At 42.7% G+C, this 18,675-nt stretch overlaps 1 protein-coding gene across 13 annotated transcripts in view; it reads left to right on the forward strand.

Moving 5' to 3' along the window:
- Celf2 (CUGBP Elav-like family member 2) overlaps positions 1-18,452 on the forward strand; it is a 513,597-nt gene extending 495,145 nt beyond the window's left edge. For 3 of the 13 annotated variants that reach the window (XM_052157033.1, XM_052157030.1, XM_052157031.1), the window contains 3 exons: positions 5,863-6,042; positions 10,274-10,417; positions 13,071-18,452. In XM_052157033.1, coding sequence (XP_052012993.1) covers positions 5,863-6,042; positions 10,274-10,417; positions 13,071-13,198 — 452 coding nt within the window. In that variant the 3' untranslated portion in view covers positions 13,199-18,452. Of the gene's footprint in view, positions 1-5,844; positions 6,043-10,273; positions 10,418-13,070 lie in introns of all 13 variants that reach the window. The other 10 variants (XM_052157025.1, XM_052157029.1, XM_052157032.1 and 7 more) reach the window with 6 other exon arrangements.
- Positions 18,453-18,675: the final 223 nt, after the last annotated feature.

An 18,675-nucleotide genomic window follows, 5' to 3' on the forward strand; every position in this document is an offset into this window, starting at 1 on the left:
CAGGGCTCAGGCAGCCCCAGGGCTCAGGCAGCCCCAGGGCTCAGGCAGACCCAGGGCTCAGGCAGACCCAGGGCTCAGGCAGACCCAGGGCTCAGGCAGACCCAGGGCTCAGGCAGACCCAGGGCTCAGGCAGACCCAGGGCTCAGGCAGACCCAGGGCTCAGGCAGACCCAGGGCTCAGGCAGACCGCAGCTCCCTCTGGCCTGCAGTCTCCACGGGAGAATTGAAAAATCTGGGTCAAATGATATTGAGGTGCCCTCCAGTTTGAAAAACCAAAGTTTTCAGACAAGTGTAGGAGCAAGAACCTCGTCCCTGAAGAGCCAGAAATGAAACTGAGTGACAGGGAGGGAGTGCAAAGAAGAAAACTGTCTTCATTAAGAACCCAGAGATGCGGAGGATCACGGTAGAGACTGAGTGGAGCGCCATTTTACTGTGACAGGCAACACAGGGCTTACACAGATAGCTTACCAAATTACACTTAATTCTGAAACAAGCTTGCTCATTTAGAAAGGCAGCTGGCCTCTGTCCACAGAGCTAACTGTTCTGTTGTTCAGGTGCATGTGGGAATAGTGCCCAGGCCTGAGGATGAGTCACATGTTTGATGTGGATTCTGTACTAGGGAGACTGAGCCTCAGCCAAAGGACGACAGCTAACTTGCCTGTCCAACCACTTGGTCACCCTGGTTGCCCAGGAGACCCAGAACAGCCAGCAGAGTTTCTGCATTGTGGACCTAGCTGTCTGCCAGGCAGCCCACGCAATGTAACACTGCTTAAATTTTTAATAAGTGGGTCCTGGCCATTTGCCTCACTTTAAGCCATGAGTTAGTAAGTAGTAAACTGTTTTACTGAGTGATGAGACCATAATTATTTTAAAGCAAAAGTTGTAATTTACATTTAAAAGTTCAAAAAGTAATAACTTCAAAAAAATTGGATCAGCCATTGTCATGGCTCAGGTAAGGTCCAACCCTTGGGACCACACCTGGTAGGAAGAGACTCCAAACTTGTACAAGTTATCTATCCTCTGGCCTCCACAAGCATATACTCACTCCCCTCCCACATATACACAGAAATAAATGTAATGAAAGATTTAGAGTCTAAAATGTATCCACATAAAGGTTAACTCATATAATCCTGGTAAGAAACCATATTTTAATAAGTAGATAATCTTCAGGCTTTATTAAATCTTTTCATTTAGATGCTCCAAGGAGGCCAAAAACAAACACAAACAAAAAACAGCTAGGCTAAGTTTTATCTGATCCTGAAGAAAAAAAATGTTTCCTTCCACATAGGATAGCTCTTAATTAGCATAGCTCCTTGCCTGGTGACCTGTGACAGCCAGATGTTTTATTCCAGTTAAAACTGCCTCCAGCTTTTACATTTCCAGCAGCCACCTAGGAGCCCGGAGGCCCGAGTCGGTTCTGGTGCAGCTCTTCTTTTTGAGCCTGTCCTACAGCAGAGCCTGCCTACTGCCCTGCACCTGGGCTTTGGATGTGTGTGCATCCATCCCTCATGCTGCTTCTCTTGCCCCAGGACCTAGTTCCCCTCAAACAAGGACTTTGATTTGATCGCCCGCCTGTCCTTGGTCTGCAGAGTCACAGGCCAGTGGGAATGGTTGTCCTCCTCAGCACGTGCTCATGACTACTGTGTGTCCACTCGTCTGTGTCCTGTCCTTCCATGCCTGCTTTGTTTTGTGTTGCCCGCCTTTTCCCATCCTTATTGTGGGGAGCCTAGGGGAGGTGTGTGGGATGATGAGAAACCACAGCTAGTCCTTGTGTGGGGTCACATGTTACACAAAGTTTGCTCTGGCAAGGACAACAGTTTCAAATTGAGTTGCTGCTCTTCAGTCTTTGTAAGTGGGTTAACGTAGGGGAATACCAGGACAGGGAAGCAGGAGGGGGTGGATTGGGGAGCAGGGGAGGGGAGATGGCTTATGGGACTTTCAGGGGTGGGGGAACCAGGAAAGGGGAAATCATTTGAAATGTAAATAAAGAATATATTTAATAAAAAGAAAGAAAAAAGAAATAAGCATAGTTCGTGACAAGAAAGAATATTCTTAATTTCACAAATCCCTACCTACCAGCCAGTGTGAACCATGTTTAATTAAAAATTACTCACAAATGGAAATCTATTCTTTTTGATTGTTCAGTGTTACTAGTGCAAGTCTCTTCTCCAGCCTCAGCTTCAACTAGGAGGGAGCATTTACTATCTGCCTCAGATTAAATATTAAGGAAACCTCTCTAGGGTGAAGTACCCTTTTGGTTCATTCTTCCTCAAACGAGATGATGTCACCTGTTACAGATAATTACCTCAAGGTAATCAAGAAATGCTTTTTCAGTTCCTGACAGCTTGCATATTGTTCCCTCCCCAGCTCTGTCCTAGGAATGGTTAGTATATGGTACTGTTGCTCAGTAATAAGAGGATCCTGGTTTTCTGAGCAAAACCAACTATTTTCTATGAACAAAGCAGACAGAGAAAATAGGTAAAGGACACATCTTAGCCTAGACTTGGGCCACATCCCTGCTAGAAGGCTGGCCCCTCTCTCAAAGGGTTCACAGATGAGCTGCTAGGTTAAACTGTTTGAAGAACTTACCTTTCCCTTGTATATTAATGAGTGAAGCTAAAAGTACAGCCATCTAAAGCTAAAACCAGATCAGTAGGACCAAAAAGAACATGAGCCATTCAGGGCCTGCATCTAGATAGTTTGATTAATATATAAACATAGGTATTTTCTGTATTTTTGTATATTAGTATCTAAATTAAGATAAAAATGGTCTGAGCACATATATCCACCCAGGAGCCTCATATAAGTGAAACACATCCTTCCTTTGTTTAAATTATGTGATCCTTCTACATGGCTGAACATGTTGTCCATAAAACTATAATTCTTTTACTATAACAAATCATAAACACTTGGCAAAGAATTCCTTTATGTGGATAAAAGAGAGGATTTAAGTACATACCCTATCTGACACTGCTCTTGATTTGCATTGTAGAGTCATTGTTTGACCTGTCTTCTAGCAGTTTATGAAGACGATGTCATTCTGGAGCAGAGCTCATTTGTGATCTTACCAACATAGGCAAACATGGAAGTACAACTAGCTGTATTCCTATTCATCTTCCATAATTTCAGTTGCTTTCTCCTGGCCCTCGTTTATTAGCTTGTAGCTCAGCAGACTAAGATGTTCTAATACATTCCTTACTTTTGCTCTCTTTGTGTGATCTGTACCACCTAGAAGAGTGGCTTGCAAATAAATGTAGTCTGCTCATGGTCACACCTTCTAGTTCTGCTTAGCCCCATCCCCACAGTGCTCACAGGAATATTGGTTTAGATTCGAGGGCATATGTGCCATTTCAACTAATTTAGATCTGTGAGTGAAGACCTCTGAAGAGTAATTAAATGTAACAACTTAGTAGTCAGGGGACATATTAACTCTATTGTCAGGCCAACTACCTAGACCTCCCTTATGTAAGTTTGTCACACCTTTCATTGTGTCCAGCTTTCTTTGTCTAAATAGCATGAGTGAGAATTTAGATGACTAGGGGAATAATCCATTCAACTTTCTCAAAGAAAAGCTTTATATGTTTAAATGGAAATATTTTATTCAACTAAACTTTCTCAAATCTCTGTTTCTATTGTCCAAGGCTTTTAGAGGAAGTCAGATGTTGACAGCTGAATTGATAAGTGTTAACTTTATGCCATGATTATTTAATATAGAATAACATCGGCTGATTTATAAGAATTGCTCTTCACAGTTGAAGTCCTCCTCTGGTGGTTCTCCAGCTGCTTCCATGTACTCCTTTGCCTGTTACTCCCGGAACTTAGCCAATCCATAGCCTCTAGGATTTTAAAATATATTTTCCAAGATAGTATAATTCTAAAACATATATTTTCCAAGATAGTATAATTTTTCTCAGTGCATTTGCATTTGAAAGAACTTTTCCACCTCTCTTATTCTTTATTCATGAAAGATTTATGTCATAGAAAAAGGAGGCTTTAGGCTGGGACAACCGAGCTGTCCCACAGGTCCTTCTCTGCACAGGTGCCTGATGCGTTCCCTCCACCTTGGCCTCTCTACTCCATCAATTTCGGTGTCTCCCTGTAACTGCCCCAAGCATAGAAGGCTAGGAGTTGTCTTCTACAAACATAGCAGCTGGGTGGGTCACCTGCTTAATTCAGGAATTCATAGACCTGGAGGAACAATGACCTTAACCTTCACTCTGAGCTTCTCCACCCTAAGTGGAACAGGATCCTGACTAGCACTGGATAACATCAGATTCCTGTCTGAAGCCCTTGTCCTTGGCTAATGTCAAGTTCCTACCAATGACATGACACCCCAATATGGCGCTGTAAGTGAACTAATCAGGGGATGGACGCTCAGCTCTCTAACAGTCCTTGTTTGCATGACCGCATAGAAGAGAACGGACTTCTTCCTACTGAGAACCTGGAGGAGGTGCACTAGAACCTCTTACTGTGCTTAGCTTCTCAATGACTTCAGATTACTTCCTCTCCCAGGACTGGGTTCTCATCCTTCAGTTCTACAGACTTTCCTTACCCAGCTTCTATGAAGCGTCTGTCTGTTTACTGCTCCTCAAGGCCCAGTCCAGTCTCCTGCAGGGCTCCACCCAGAGCATCAGGAAAGTCCTCTGCTGCTTCTTATCCCATGCCTCGCCCTTGCAATCTGAGAGAGGACGTTGTCCCGGCAGCACAGCACATAAGGTGTAACTAGGCATCTCCACTTCCTCTCCTTCCTGAGGACTGAAAGTGGCGGCACTAAAGGGACTGCTGGCTTGATTCCCCTTATCCTTGCCAGGATCTTTACTAGCTATCCTCCATTACCATCAAGATTAGCATTATTTCAGTAAATTCTTCTCAGAAACCAATCTTTTTTTTAAAGCCTTTTTAATCAAAAAAGAAGCCAAAGGCAATTGTGTTCTGTATTCCCTATCCTAAATTCCCGTGAGAGGTCACAGCAGCATGTAGCACTGTCTTAGCTGAATGGGTACTCTAGGAAAGTGTCACGGTCAACAAGCAAAGAGGAGCAGCCAGAGTACAGACAGAACCACACTCTGCTCTACATTCAGATCCCCTAAACTGCTGCCAGAATCCCAGGTTATGGATGGTGCCATTCCCGTTCACTAGAAGCATGGCACTGATTCCCCTCGCTGTGTGTGCACACATGCAGGCACACACGTTACATAGGGTGTAAGCAGCCTGGACTGCCCTGTTCACCTATTCTGAGCCATCTAAGTTATGCATTCCCAGCTGCTCACAGCACCATGATTGTGGAGGAACGTCGTGTCGATGGCACTGCTGACTCGCCGGGTGCAGAACTAAGACCTTGTCTGCTCTGCCACTTCCTAACCACACAGCTTAAATGCAAATGGCTCCTCTGCTCCCAAGCCTCCTGGACAGAGTCAGTGCACAGCAGTGTGCATGTGTGTTAGGCCGTAGCCACTAAGGTTTGGGTTGGGTTTGGGTTTTCCTTTCTTTTACATGCTTCTAAGATCTAAGAAGCAGAGGTATATGTTTCAAAAAGACCCGGGTGGTGCTTGCCAGCAGCACACTGCATGGAGTGGGTCTGTGTGACCGCAGGGCCTCACAGGCGAAGGGAGGGAGAGTTGTCATTGTTTAATTCTTCTCCCTCCATGTTCTTGTGGTTTATTTCTGCATATGTCTCGTTTCTGTGTGGTGTTGTTCTGTTCTGTTCTGTGCTTGCTGTTGGTTTAATTGGTGTGTAAGCTGCATGCACTTGCTGTTGTACTGTCAAATGATTCTCTGACTTCCTTTGGAAAGCACTAATGAGTAAGTGCTATTTCTCTTCTCTATTGTTGGGTTTTTTGTAAAGTTGCTCAAATGCTCTCAGGTATGGCGGCTCTGAATGGAGGACTTGGAGCCACTGGCTTGACGAATGGTACGGCCGGCACCATGGACGCCCTCACCCAGGCCTACTCAGGAATCCAGCAGTACGCGGCAGCCGCACTGCCCACCTTGTACAGCCAGAGCCTGCTGCAGCAGCAGAGTGCTGCAGGCAGCCAGAAGGAAGGTAGGCGTCTGTCTGCACCCCAGGGCCTGGCTGGCCAGCCGGGCTCACACTGGCCTTTAGAGCATGCCTAGAGGGTGGTGATTTGAGCCAGTGTCTAAAGAGAAATCACCTGCTTAATTTCTAGTATCCATGTTAAAAGTCTCAAGCATAAGCCCTTTTAAAGTTTTCTGTTCATCTTATATGTTTACAATTTTTCACTCATCCCTGAAGTTCTTATCTATCAGGTGTTTACAGGAAATTACCTACTAGTTGCTACCGTCAAAAATGCCTAAAACATACTCTCTTCTGTCAGTATGAGCTCAGTCTCCTCTCTTCATAGAAATCCCTCAGTAAGAGGGTACCATTTGGTTCAGGCTACTGCAGAATAAGAACTTCCTCCTGAATTCCCTAGGTTCTTAGGGTCTACATCCCTTGACGTTGTGTAGCTGCCTCTCAGAAAGCAAGAGTTCTGGCTAATGATAGAATCCAATTAGAACTGACTTAGACTGTGGGGAGGATGTCCTCTGGGAAAGAAAGTAAGTAATGGACCACCTGGCTGCCAGTAACCTAATCCTGAGATTAAATGAAAGTTAATTATTTGATGGTTAGTTACCTACTCCAAATAAGGAAAGTTTGTCGTCCTTTTGATTCTTTTATTTCATTGGTTGGTTGGTTGGTTGGTTGGTTGGTTGGTTGGTTGGCTGGTTGGTTGGTTGGTTGGTTGGTTGGTTGGTTGGTTGGTTGGTTGGTTGGTTGGTTGGCTGGTTGGTTGGTTGGTTGGTTGGTTGGTTGGTTGGCTGGTTGGTTGGTTGGTTGGTTGGTTGGTTGGTTGGTTGGCTGGTTGGTTGGTTGATTAGTTGAGATAGGGCCTCACCTACAGCCCAGGCTGCTGTTAAACCTGTGCCAGCCTTACTGGTTCCATCCTCAGGTGCTAGGGTACAACTACAACTGTACCACACCACATGCCACAGTCTTCACGTCCTTATTAACTGAGGCTGCTTTGGAGCAGTCAGCACCTTGCTGTTCTTTCTGACTTGTTCAGAAGATGGGAGAAGACTCTTTTTATTCTTTCCCTTTTACCTTCACACCACAGTTACAAACTGCTTCTGCTTAGATACTCATATAAAGAGTCTGGTAATCAGTAATCTGATATCATGGTTTTATTCTGCAAAGTTAGGATTTTTAAGGAGATGCAACTTAAAAGTATAAAAAATAGAAAACAGATTTTCCTTTGACAAAGAGCATAGAGGTCTTCAAACCAGAAAGAGCACGTGAGACCTATCTTACTTCTCACTGCTTCAACCCCACACCCTCCTCCTATGTCTCTCACTGGGTGTTTGCAAGGGACCCTACTTTACCAACACCACAAGGCCATCTTTGTTTATAGTCTCTGTAGGGCGAGAGCCACTGAGAAGTGAGTACCATGGAGGGGACCTGTGAAGAGCAGAGCTGAGCCCCTTGAATGAGTCTGGAGAGCGCCAGTTCTCCCCATCCCCAGCATGGCTTCAGAGGACAATATAACTGTATCACTCAGACATAGCTGCCTTAGCCCACTATCGTAAGCTGTTTGTGTTCAACTGATACAGACAGGAGGCGATGGTTGCAAGTCCTAGCTCTAGTTTAGAGGTGTTGGTCAGTAGTGGTATGTGCTGGGGCTCTTGATGTTGGCACTAGTGATACTTTTGGTTTGTTGTTTCATTGGTTGGTTGGTTTCTTCCTGCCCCTATCCCTGTCTGTTACTTCTCATACCTCTCTCCGGATCATCTTCTCGTTCAGTTTATCTAGCTAAAGAATATCATCCATCTGCCATTAGTTTAAGTAAAATATAATTTAAAATGCAAATTATAGTAAAGGGGAAAACAGGTCACTACTCAGCGGATTTTCAGATTCCCTAACCCACAGCTCTGGCCTTATGCAGACCTTTGGTCAAAGCTGAAATGCACCCTGAAAGATTTAGTTGTGGACTCTGGTATATTTTTCCACCAGGAAAAGTGAACCGTTTAGACTTGACAAATAATTTAAATTAGTGTTTCCATAACTAAATGTTGTGAGGTCTGTAACGTTCCTACAGATCTAAATATGAGGAAAGCCCATCACATGTCATGCCATCGTGAACATTCTTCAGCCTCTCTCATGACCCCATCTCCCTCCCTTTACCACAGGCAAGCTTTATACCTACAAGTAGTTGCAGCCCCCAGTTTCCCAGCAAGAGGCCTGGTGGCACTGGTGGTTTGGTGTGACTTTGTTCTAGCCTCTGGGCCTTGGAGGGTTTGTGCTACATTGGGTACCCTGCAAGGAATACATCATGCAGCAACAGCCCGTAGGGACCAGTAACACAACACAACTGCCAGTCATAGTGTACTGGGAAAAAGTAGGCAGATAGAAAGTGTGAGTTGTGAACAGCTTTGTATTGCTTTTAGAGGTTTCTGAGTGTATGGGGATAGGGGGTTGTTGATTTTGGTATTCGCTACAATGCCAGTTGCATGTAGTAAAGGTTTTTTAATATGAAACTGCTTTTTTTTTTCTCAGTTTAGGAGGGTTAAAAGATCAAATTACTTCTTGGTTAAGGGATGTCAGAATAGAGGAATCAAGAAGATGTTGGAATTTATATACAAGCAAACAAAACAATAAAGCAAAGGACCAAAAGCTCTTTTTGTCTGTCTCACTGGTCATGGTCTCCATCCGTCTGGCATGGGCATATTCAGGATGTATATAGCATTCTGGATTGTCAGGGTCGTTCAGGCACACAGTCTGCCCTGTTCTTTAAAAGTGTGCTTACTGCTCAGACTTCAGGACCATGGTAAACAGCACTCCGTACCATGCACTGGGCTCCATTTATCCTTCTTGCAGCATTTAAATCCTTTGTTTAAAAGGCACATTCAGTCTGGAGAACACATCTGACCACTATGCCTTTTCTAAGAGTGCACATGGTGCAGTAGCACCTAGCACAGCCATTTGTAGCATTGGAGTTTTCAATCTATCCATACTAGGACCAGTAAACAGTGAAGGCTAAGTCTCCACTGTAGCTGTCTCCCTTTAAAACAGGCTGCTTCTCTGGAGCTGGGTTGTAGACATATCCATAGAATCTGTAAGCGATATAGTGATATTGACATGTTAATATCATTAAGAAAAAATAACTATATTTCTGGTTTCAGTAAAGTCTTATTCTTTAAGACTCTAATTTTCTAGGGGCAAAGATGTACCATTTCATCTATTTTTGCAAAGTTCACTTAATTCTCATTTTATTCAACTCCAAAAACATATATACCATTCCCCATTGTGGGAGTTCTATAGGGAGATCATAGGATCCTGGCCCCTGATCTCCACAGGGAGCAGGCAGGTTCTCTGTCCTGTGAGCGCCAGGAACAGAAGTCACTTTCCCAGTTCTTGAGTTCCTTTCTTCCAGCATCCAAAAATATCCTAACTTCATCTTCTCTCTGTCAAGTGCATCTTTTCTTTCTTTCATAAAGCTCTTGTGTAGCTGTTCAGGTGAGGAACTTAAGAAAACTACCCTTCTAAGCTGTAGAACTAAACAGACTTTCTCTGTTGGCTTCTGGAGTTTGCATGGAAAGGGAAAGTTTTGTTTAACTCAGTCTTGGAGAAGCTCTTGTAGCCTCCGTACTTACTCCCAATTGTTAGCCTCTGCACCTGTCCACCTAGCTCTTGACCCCCTGCCAGTCATTCTAAAAGAGGCGATTATTACAGTGAGTGTGCACAGTTACCAAATAAAACCTGGCTGAATAGCCAAGTAAATGATTGAGGGTCTGAGCAGCATTGCTGCTGCTGCTGCTGCTGCTGCTGCTGCTGCTGCTGCTGCTGCTGCTGCTGCTGCATTCATTATTCTAAACTGCTGCAGTCTGCTTAGGGTGCAGAGAACGCTTTCTCCCACATAAGGAGATAGTCCACACATAAAACATGGCCACCTAGGAGTAACCCGTTCTGAATTCTGCCCCTGCCCTGCCCTACCTCTACCCTTACCCCATGGAGATGATGTGCAGCCAACGCGATCCAAAAGTTCTTTAGGAAAAAGAAGGTACAGATAGCATGCCCCACCTCCCTCCCCACCCCAACCAATGAAACCATTTCAAAGGATTAGTGTTTTCCTAAATGTCATTCTTAAATATTATCCATCTGTTCATTCTTCATAAGGAAAAGCCAAATGGCTAGCCTGCCTCTTACTGAAGTATTCCTAAGAAGCTTTGGGGACTAAGACTTGGGGGATACCTTACTCTGATTTTTTCTTCCTCTTTAGGTCCAGAGGGGGCAAACCTCTTTATTTACCACCTTCCACAGGAGTTTGGAGACCAGGACATTCTGCAGATGTTCATGCCCTTTGGAAATGTTATCTCTGCTAAAGTCTTCATTGACAAACAGACCAATCTGAGCAAGTGCTTTGGTATGCAAAAGAAACCTAGCTAAATATTGCAGGTTTCCCAGTCAGGAGTCAAAATAGGGCCTTCCTTATGATGATAGCTCCTGACCCTCTAGTTGCATGTACACAGATTTGGGCAGAGGTATTTAATCAGAAAGGGGGAAGAGCCATACAAAAGGGGGCAGTCCCTTTCCTTAGGTGACAGTCTGCACTATAGTAGTAGAGTGTCTTCCCGTATACCTGAGGGCCTTTCACCATAGAGCAGTGGGTGGTTGTTTCTTTAAACCCTGCAAATGGAGTCAGGAATGTTCACTCGGTGCTACAGACAAGCACAGCTGACACTGCTGAGCAGTCATACTCCTACAGTCTCGCACAGCTCACACACTGAATCAGGACTTGTTACTCAGGCTTACACATGTCACATTCACATGCCACTACATCTCTGTGGACTAAGGACTAGCAGTTGGTCTACCCCAGGCTTACAGAGAACAGAGTATTATGATGGGCTTAGATAATATGATTGGCCAGGGCTACATAAATAGGCACAGAACACAGGAATATTGGAGTATTAACCAAACACTGCCAGACACCTAGCTGTCTGCCCTTGCAGCCTTTCTGTCTAGAGGAAGCAACTTCTTCTTCTTCTTTTTTTTAAACAGAGTAATGAAAACTCCTGATGTTTCTATACCACAAGGACAGTGCTTGTTAAATCCATGACTTCTTTATTTTCCTGACTGATTTAGCCCCCAAAGAAGTTCAGAGTCAGGGTACTCAGAGCCTTGTTTAGCAAGCTCTAGCTCAGTGAGTATCACAGTATTCTGTGGATACCATTCCTGCAATTTAATAATTCACATTGTGGGAGGCAGTATGCTTTATTAAATAAGATATGGGCCAAGAGATGTAGGAATGTATGTACTACAAAGAAAAATATCTAAAGTAGGGTGGTTCTCAAACAGCCAGAAATCCAGACTTTATTTGGCTGACTGATAGATAATGTTTTAGTTCCGACACTCCGGTGCTGTCTCTTTCGTCATCCAGGAAGGCTGGCCTTGGGATTAGAAGAATGAATGCATCACCTGTTTCCAGTGACTGTTTTTACTCTAGGAGAAAGGCTGTCAGCCTAAACCCACTGTGCTTCTGTTGTGGGGCTGTTCAGAGCCCTTTGTAACAGCTGAGGAGCCACATGAGAACCGAGCTATCACATGAGCTGTGTGCATGTGAGAGCCTCAGCTCACCTTTGGAAAGGTTTCCTGTGCAAGGCTCTTAGACCAACACTTTTCATAGCTGCGTAACTGTTCTAAGTTTATTTGGAGACTAAGAGTGACTATACCACAAGGTATTTGTGATTTGAGGAAACATTACCTTGAAAAGAGATTGTGTCAGTCCACAAACTCCTTAACCAATATGTTCCTGATAACACACACTATAGCTGTGAGAATCAGGGCTGTGTATTTTCAATTTGTCTTAAAAGCTTTGCTCCCAGGTTTCTTGGTGAGCGAGTGTGGTCGTAGCGCCTGGGTTAGTTCCGGAGCTGCTTGTTAGCATCGCTCCCCCACCTCACTCCTGACCCATTCCATCCTCCAGTCACCTTGACACTTCTGCCCAAGACCCTGAGACAAGGAGGAGTCACGCCACATGAAAGTCTGGGATCTCAGGTTACTTTTACTGGGAATTAGATTTAATAAAAATATAAACAATCATTTTTGCAATTCAGCCTACCTATGAAAAGATTTCCTGCCTTTTTATCAGCTAAGAATTCTTTTCAAAGTACCTTTATGTCCTTTGCTCTCTCCACTGGCTTGTAAAAGGATTTTCTCTTTAGCTTTAAATTCTAATAGTAGTGGATAGATGAAGATGCTAGGGCCTTCCAAATTGCTGGTGTTTGGAAGTAAAATTAATCTATGGGATAGTTTCCTGTCCCACTCAGAGTCATGGAAAGCTCACCGCTTGCCTCAGCACCACCAAGCTGTGCTGGCCTCCTGCCTGGCCTCCGCTCTCTCAGGACAAACTCCGTAGCCAGCATTCTCTCCTCCTGACTCTAGAGGATAGCATTTGTTCTTGTTCAAAAATAGGCATGCCCTGTCTCTCTGATGGCGGCTTATTGTTGTAGATACAAATAACTGGGATATGCACAGACTCTTACTAAGCCCTGAAACAAAGAGAAAGGCTTGTTGCCTTTCCCTAGGTTTGTCTGAATAGTAATTCCAAAACGTTAAGAAGCTAGTGTGTATTATTCTAATTCAGTTAATTCAGTGGTTGACTCATCCTGATGCAGCCAACCCTGTGTAAACTGTCTATGAGTATGTATATAAATATATATATATTCCTCTCTTCGGAGCATTTTTCCAGGGGATCCTGGGCAGGGTTTGGGGGTCTGGTAAAACAAACGAGTGTGACTTCAAAGCACTAAATAGAGGGACAGAGCGCACTAGAGAAACTTAGCTGTAGTTCTGTGGGGAGGCTTTTGTCCTACATGGAACTAGCTCTTTCATTGCTTGCCAGTTGGCATTTCCACCGCTGTCCACAGCACCCACGGGACAGCATAGACCTAGCAGAGCCCAGCTCAGATCCTGGGCCAGGCACCTCTCAGCACTGAGTCACAGCGGCCAGCCCTGCCAGCCCCACTGCTTGGCTCCCCTTCACCCTGACTTCCGTCCTCCCCTCCTTTGTTTTCCAGGTTTCGTTAGCTATGACAATCCAGTCTCTGCGCAAGCTGCAATCCAGGCTATGAACGGCTTTCAGATCGGCATGAAACGCTTGAAGGTGCAGCTGAAGCGCTCCAAAAACGACAGCAAACCTTACTGATCCTAACCCCAGAAGCTCCCTGCTCTCATTTTAGCTTTCTTAGGGTAAGTCCCACAAGCCAGCCTGTTCTCAACAGGGAAGGCAGAGGAGGGACCACAGTGTCAACTTTTACCAAGAGAGACGGTTATTTTTACAATAAGGCCTCCATTTCTTCCACTCACACCCCACCCAATCTGCCATAATTAAAACCTGGGCTACCTTGTTTTTATTGAGTAAACCCCTCCTCCAATTGTGCCACTGTATTCTCCTTTGTTTGCAATTTGAATATCCTTACTCTTTTAAAAAAATTGTTTTGCTTTTTTAAAGAAAAACATATAAACAAGTAAATGACATCTTGAGAATGTGAAAGGCAAGCGAACACTAATGTGCAGTTCTAACTCTGAACCACTGGTGCCCCGAGAGCACTGCCTGGAGAACTCACCCCTCCTCGCCCGCCCGCCCGCCCGCCCGCCTGCCCGCCCCTAGCAGGGCCCCACGGTTAGACATGGCCTGGTGGCCCAGCAGGGGAGAAGCCAGGAGAAGCACTTAAAACTCCACAAAACACCCTCCCACTACATTGGTTTCTTTTAATATAAGTAGGATTTTATTTTAGGGTTCAAAGAAACATGACATTTATTGGTCAGATTATTACACTGGTTGTCTATTTTGTTATTGTTTTATTTTTGTTTTTAGAAAGGTTTAATGTAAAAAAAAAGATTTAGAGATCTGTTTCTTAAAGCTACAGGGTTTAAAAATAAAATAAAAATGAGTGAAAATACTTGATGTTTCTTGAAAGATAAATTTAATAATAAATAAATACATAAATAATACATAAATAAAAAAGAAAGCCACAGGCCTGTAAATTTTATTTGTAAAAAAGCATTTCTATTTTTATACAAAATTTTTACTGCCTCAGAAATAATGGAAGTTATTTATTGCCTATTGTTAACTTATTGGGTATCTAAATAACAGTTCTCTGTCTAGCTAGAACCTTCTGCAGTAGTCTCGAGAGGAATTGTTCTAGGAATGGGCTTTTTTCACTGTTGAACCCTAGACCTGAAGTTCATGCTTTATCCTCTTGTCCTTTGTACTTGTCTGGTTATTTTGTTTGTAATTTCCATTATCTAGTTTACAATTCAGTTGTCTTGACTTCCCCATATGTCACCTTTGTTCAAACTGGACCCTCTCCGCTGTCCCTTGCTAGTCCTTTACCCCAAACACCCAGAATCCATCCCCTCTCACTCTCTCCAGATGGATTCTCTTGGGGTTTCATTGTGCTGTGGAAAAAGAGTGTAAGAAATGCAAATTATGTGAATGGCTCATAGACTCCCGGAAGACCTGAGATTTGCATTAGTGTTCTCCCCACCCTGGAAAGTGATGCTGTTGCTGCTGCGTAGACTCTGTGTAACTTCTGACTCTTCCTTGTTCTCTCCCCAGACATCTCCATGCCTGTTAGTCACCGTTTGCCTAGCATGTCCCTGTGGCGTCTCAAAAACAGTTTCATCGTCCCGTCATTGTTTCTGATGTCTTTCTGACCTCACATCATATTTGGTTCTCCTACTGACCTTTGATCTAGTTTTGACCTTTGAAATTTGCATGTGACCTCATCTAGCTATGAATTCTGGGAAGTCAATGTGAAAAACATTGCTGCATTCATGCAAGACTGAAATTATTAGACAAATTATAGAAAACAAAACCTGTGGCAAAAATGTTTCTTTCTTATTTTTTTTCTTTTCATAAAACAGACTTGAAAGTATTACACAGGGATTGGCATTCTGCCCGGTCACTGGTGACAATAGCAATATGTGTCCAGGGACACAGAATGTTGGTTTCTAACAGACTACTTCCAAAAACAGTTTGAGAAAAAAAAAACTGTCTGATTTTAAGTCTCTAGAGGTCTGTAATAGTTTTTACATTTTTCAGGCAGTGTAAAGTTTTTGATAAGGCCATTTTAGGTGGCTTACTTTCTCATTAAGATATATATAGAGAACCACTTTTTGTAGATTAGTATAAGAAAATATTTACCCTGTTTTGGGGCAAATGCTACCTATTTGTGTCACCTTTTGCTGAACTGACTCACAGTTAGACAATCCATGGTTTAATGCACATGAAATTACCTATATTTTATACTGTTCCAATGTACAGGAGAAAGGCTACTGTAACTGCGTCATGTCGGTGCTTCTGTGGATTAAGTTGTGGTCTCATCACAAGTCTTAAGGTCTTAATGTTATTTGTTGATAAGACAAGCTTAGAATTGGTTTACTTAAAACAACAACAAAAAAAGAATTAAAAAAAAAAGTTTGCTTAAAAAAAATTTCATGTGAGAGAAAAAAAAAAAAAAAAACTATTCCAGAATAAGTTTGTGTTGGCTTGAGAAGCATTGATGTCACTTTTTTTTATTGTGGACTATTAGATGTGTTTGTGTTCAGCAAAATGTGATCTGTTTTTGTTTTTTCTTTTAAAGAAAAAAAGTGAAAACTATCTAGTGCCAAATTCCAAAGGTACTTCCCTCCTAGAGCTTCGCGTGTTTCCTGTGAGAAGTGATTTGATAACATGGTATTTTATTATGTGTTTTGTATAAATCCCTAATATTTAAAACAACAAAAAAAAAAGGTTACAAAGTTTGTTAACTTGCTATTCCGTGGTCTTGTTGCCTGAAATTGTTATCGTTTGTTATTTCTCTATGCTGTTTTTTGTAAGACATTGTATAAGTGCCGTGTGTCACTTTTCTAACCTCTCCACATCAATGCTGTGACAGGCAGCCCTCACAATGTATTCTCTTCATAATATCTGGAAACCTCTAAGGTGAGAAAGTCCTGAACTTTTAACCCTTTCTACCCAGAGCTATCTGGAATGTTGGTGACCTTTTATACTGTCATCCTTGGGTTTGTTTTGGGGGTGTTTAGATTTTTTTTTTTCCATTTGTATCTTCTGAGTTATTTTTGGTTTTTGTTTTTTGTTTTTTTGAGACACAAACCCACCGAAAATACCCTCAAGTCTTTTTCCTAAACCATTTTTTATTTTTTTTAATTCCCCTTCCTATTATCCTGTGCTCCTTTAGTTTAAATTTAGAAGATGGAGTAGACCCTGTGAGGGTAAAACTAGGCAGAATTTTAGCCCCTACACAAACCTAAAGACAAGGCCTTGTCTGCTTTTTGAGCTCGGGTTTCATGGTGTATCCTAGTGAACAATAGTTTCATATACCCTGGAGTTAAATGGATTTTTGGTGGTTCAGTCTTTGAAGAAATTTTGCTTTTGTTTCTTAAACACCCCATATAAGCTGACTCAGCCTTTGTGCTGATTCTCAGACTCCTGTGGACACCTGAGTATGCAAGGTGTCTTCCTGAAAAGCCCTCGGGCCTTTCCCTGCCTCTCTGGGTTCCTAGGGTGTTCTGATCTTTAGGTGAACACATTTCAAGTGGCTGGCCACGTAAGAGGAGGTCAGGGCTACTCTTCACCACAGTAACTAACCAAATACCGGGACTAGTTCCTGCTGTCACTTTTGAAAGTGCCATATTCCTCTTGAGTCTGGCTTCATATGAGCAGACAGACCCCAGTGTCATACCTACAGTCCCTACACACCCAGCCTCTGGGAAAACACACCCTGCAAGCTTCTGGTCTTAGCTCTCTTTTCCTCCCCCCACCCCTTGATCTGGTGTGTGTGTGAATGTGATAGCCCTGGGATGGAAAGGATTAGCCTCTCACAATGCAAAAAAAAAAAAAAAAAAAAAAAAGAGTTCCCTCCTTCCAGCACGAGCACTTGCAGTGACATGACCATGTTAGCCCACACCTGTTTACTACTGCCGGGGCCTTCCTTCATCCTTGAGGGCTATTTTGTACTTTCTGTAGCACTCAGCTCACTAACAGTGATCACACACGTTTCTCAGTCTCTATGGTGGTGTGTAGGTACACATATAGAAACACAAGAGAATACCAGTTGTATTTCATAAACCATCTCGTTCAGATTCTCTTTATTTACCAATGACATAAATCTCAAAAAAAAAAAAATCCTGATTTTTTTTTCCCCCATGGAAGCAAACTGCCCTCCTTCCTCTTAATCCACCTGCGGTCCCCCCCGCAGAGGCTCGGGCCAGGCAGGTACTTTCTGTTGAGTGTTTCTGATTTTGCAGGCAACCAAGACGGTACATTGAGGGGGAGGTTTTTGCTTTTGCATGTTTCATTGTTAGAAAGATAGCCTTCCTCAGAGACAGACTGTCCTTTGTCTCTCAGTATCAAAAGGAAACGCTGCAAGGGTGCACAGGGCCTGTTTCCAGAAGACAAAACACAGGGAAATTGCATTTTTAAAAATCAAGTGTAAGGCATAGACTTTTAAAACTCACTCAGAGGGCTCTGATCAGATGGCACCTCCACGGTGTGACAAGTTCATCTTTCCTTCACCGCAGGGGTTCTAGTTCCTTGGCTTGTGCTACTCTGGAATCATTTACTGTTTCTGTTTTTATTATCTTAAGTGCTAATTAAAAAAAAATAAAACTTAAAAAAATGTAGTTTCATTACCTTTTGAATAATGTCATACAAAAATGTATTTGTGTTTTTGTGCTGTGGGAATTGTTGTTTGTAGATTAATAATACCATTTTGTTTAGAACTACAAAATAGTTTTTAAATATTGTCTGAGAAAAGCCAAAGTTAATGCAACCTAGTGGAAACTGTAAGACCATTTGAGTATTGTTTCTGTTTATTGATGCATTTGGATTTTGTTGTTTGATGGAATTTGAGCCAAAAAAACAAAAACGCAGGCTTTCCTATTTCTACAACTGATTGTACTTATGCATTTTGTACCAGTGGGATTTTTTATACTGGAGATTAAAAAAAAATGGAAATTTTTGTGGCTTACTCTTGTGGGCCCCCTGACAATGACTGATTTCAAGTTTGAGTTCTGGTTGATAGAGAGAAAGTTGCTTTTCTTTTAAGAATTAAAAACTTTGGCTTGATTTCTTTTTTCCCTTTGCTTATCTCTAGCATTAGAATTTTGTCTTAAAATACAGCGGTAAGTTTCACTCTTTATTCTGTACTGTGCAGTTACACAATAAGATACTTAGATTTAGAAGTACTCAGTCACTTTAAGTGGATAAATGTATTAGTTAAACTTTAGGAGTTTGCTTTTTTGCTGTTTAGATCGAAGTTTTTTCTGACCCTTCTGTCCTCATTGTGAACATAACCGTGTAGTTGAAACAGTCAAACTTATTTTTGTAATGTATGTTATTGTGTGATGCGGTTTTTTGCTTCTGTCTCCAATATTAAACCATTTTCCTAATACTTGTTTCTCTCTCTGCGTGTTGTATTGTTGGTAGTCATTCTGTGTTGGTGACACATCTACACAACCTCACTGTTGCACGTATCTGTTCTTTTCTCTATGTTGTGTAAAAAGATACAGTCGATTCCACCTAAGTGAATATCTGATTCGGGACACGCGGAAACTGTGCCTCCCGCCTCTGGCTCACCCACAGCTTGCCCCGATGCTGCTTTCAAGACAGCACGC

The sequence above is a fragment of the Apodemus sylvaticus genome, chromosome 14 (assembly GCF_947179515.1).
Source record: "Apodemus sylvaticus chromosome 14, mApoSyl1.1, whole genome shotgun sequence".
Classification (NCBI taxonomy): Eukaryota; Metazoa; Chordata; class Mammalia; order Rodentia; family Muridae; genus Apodemus; species Apodemus sylvaticus.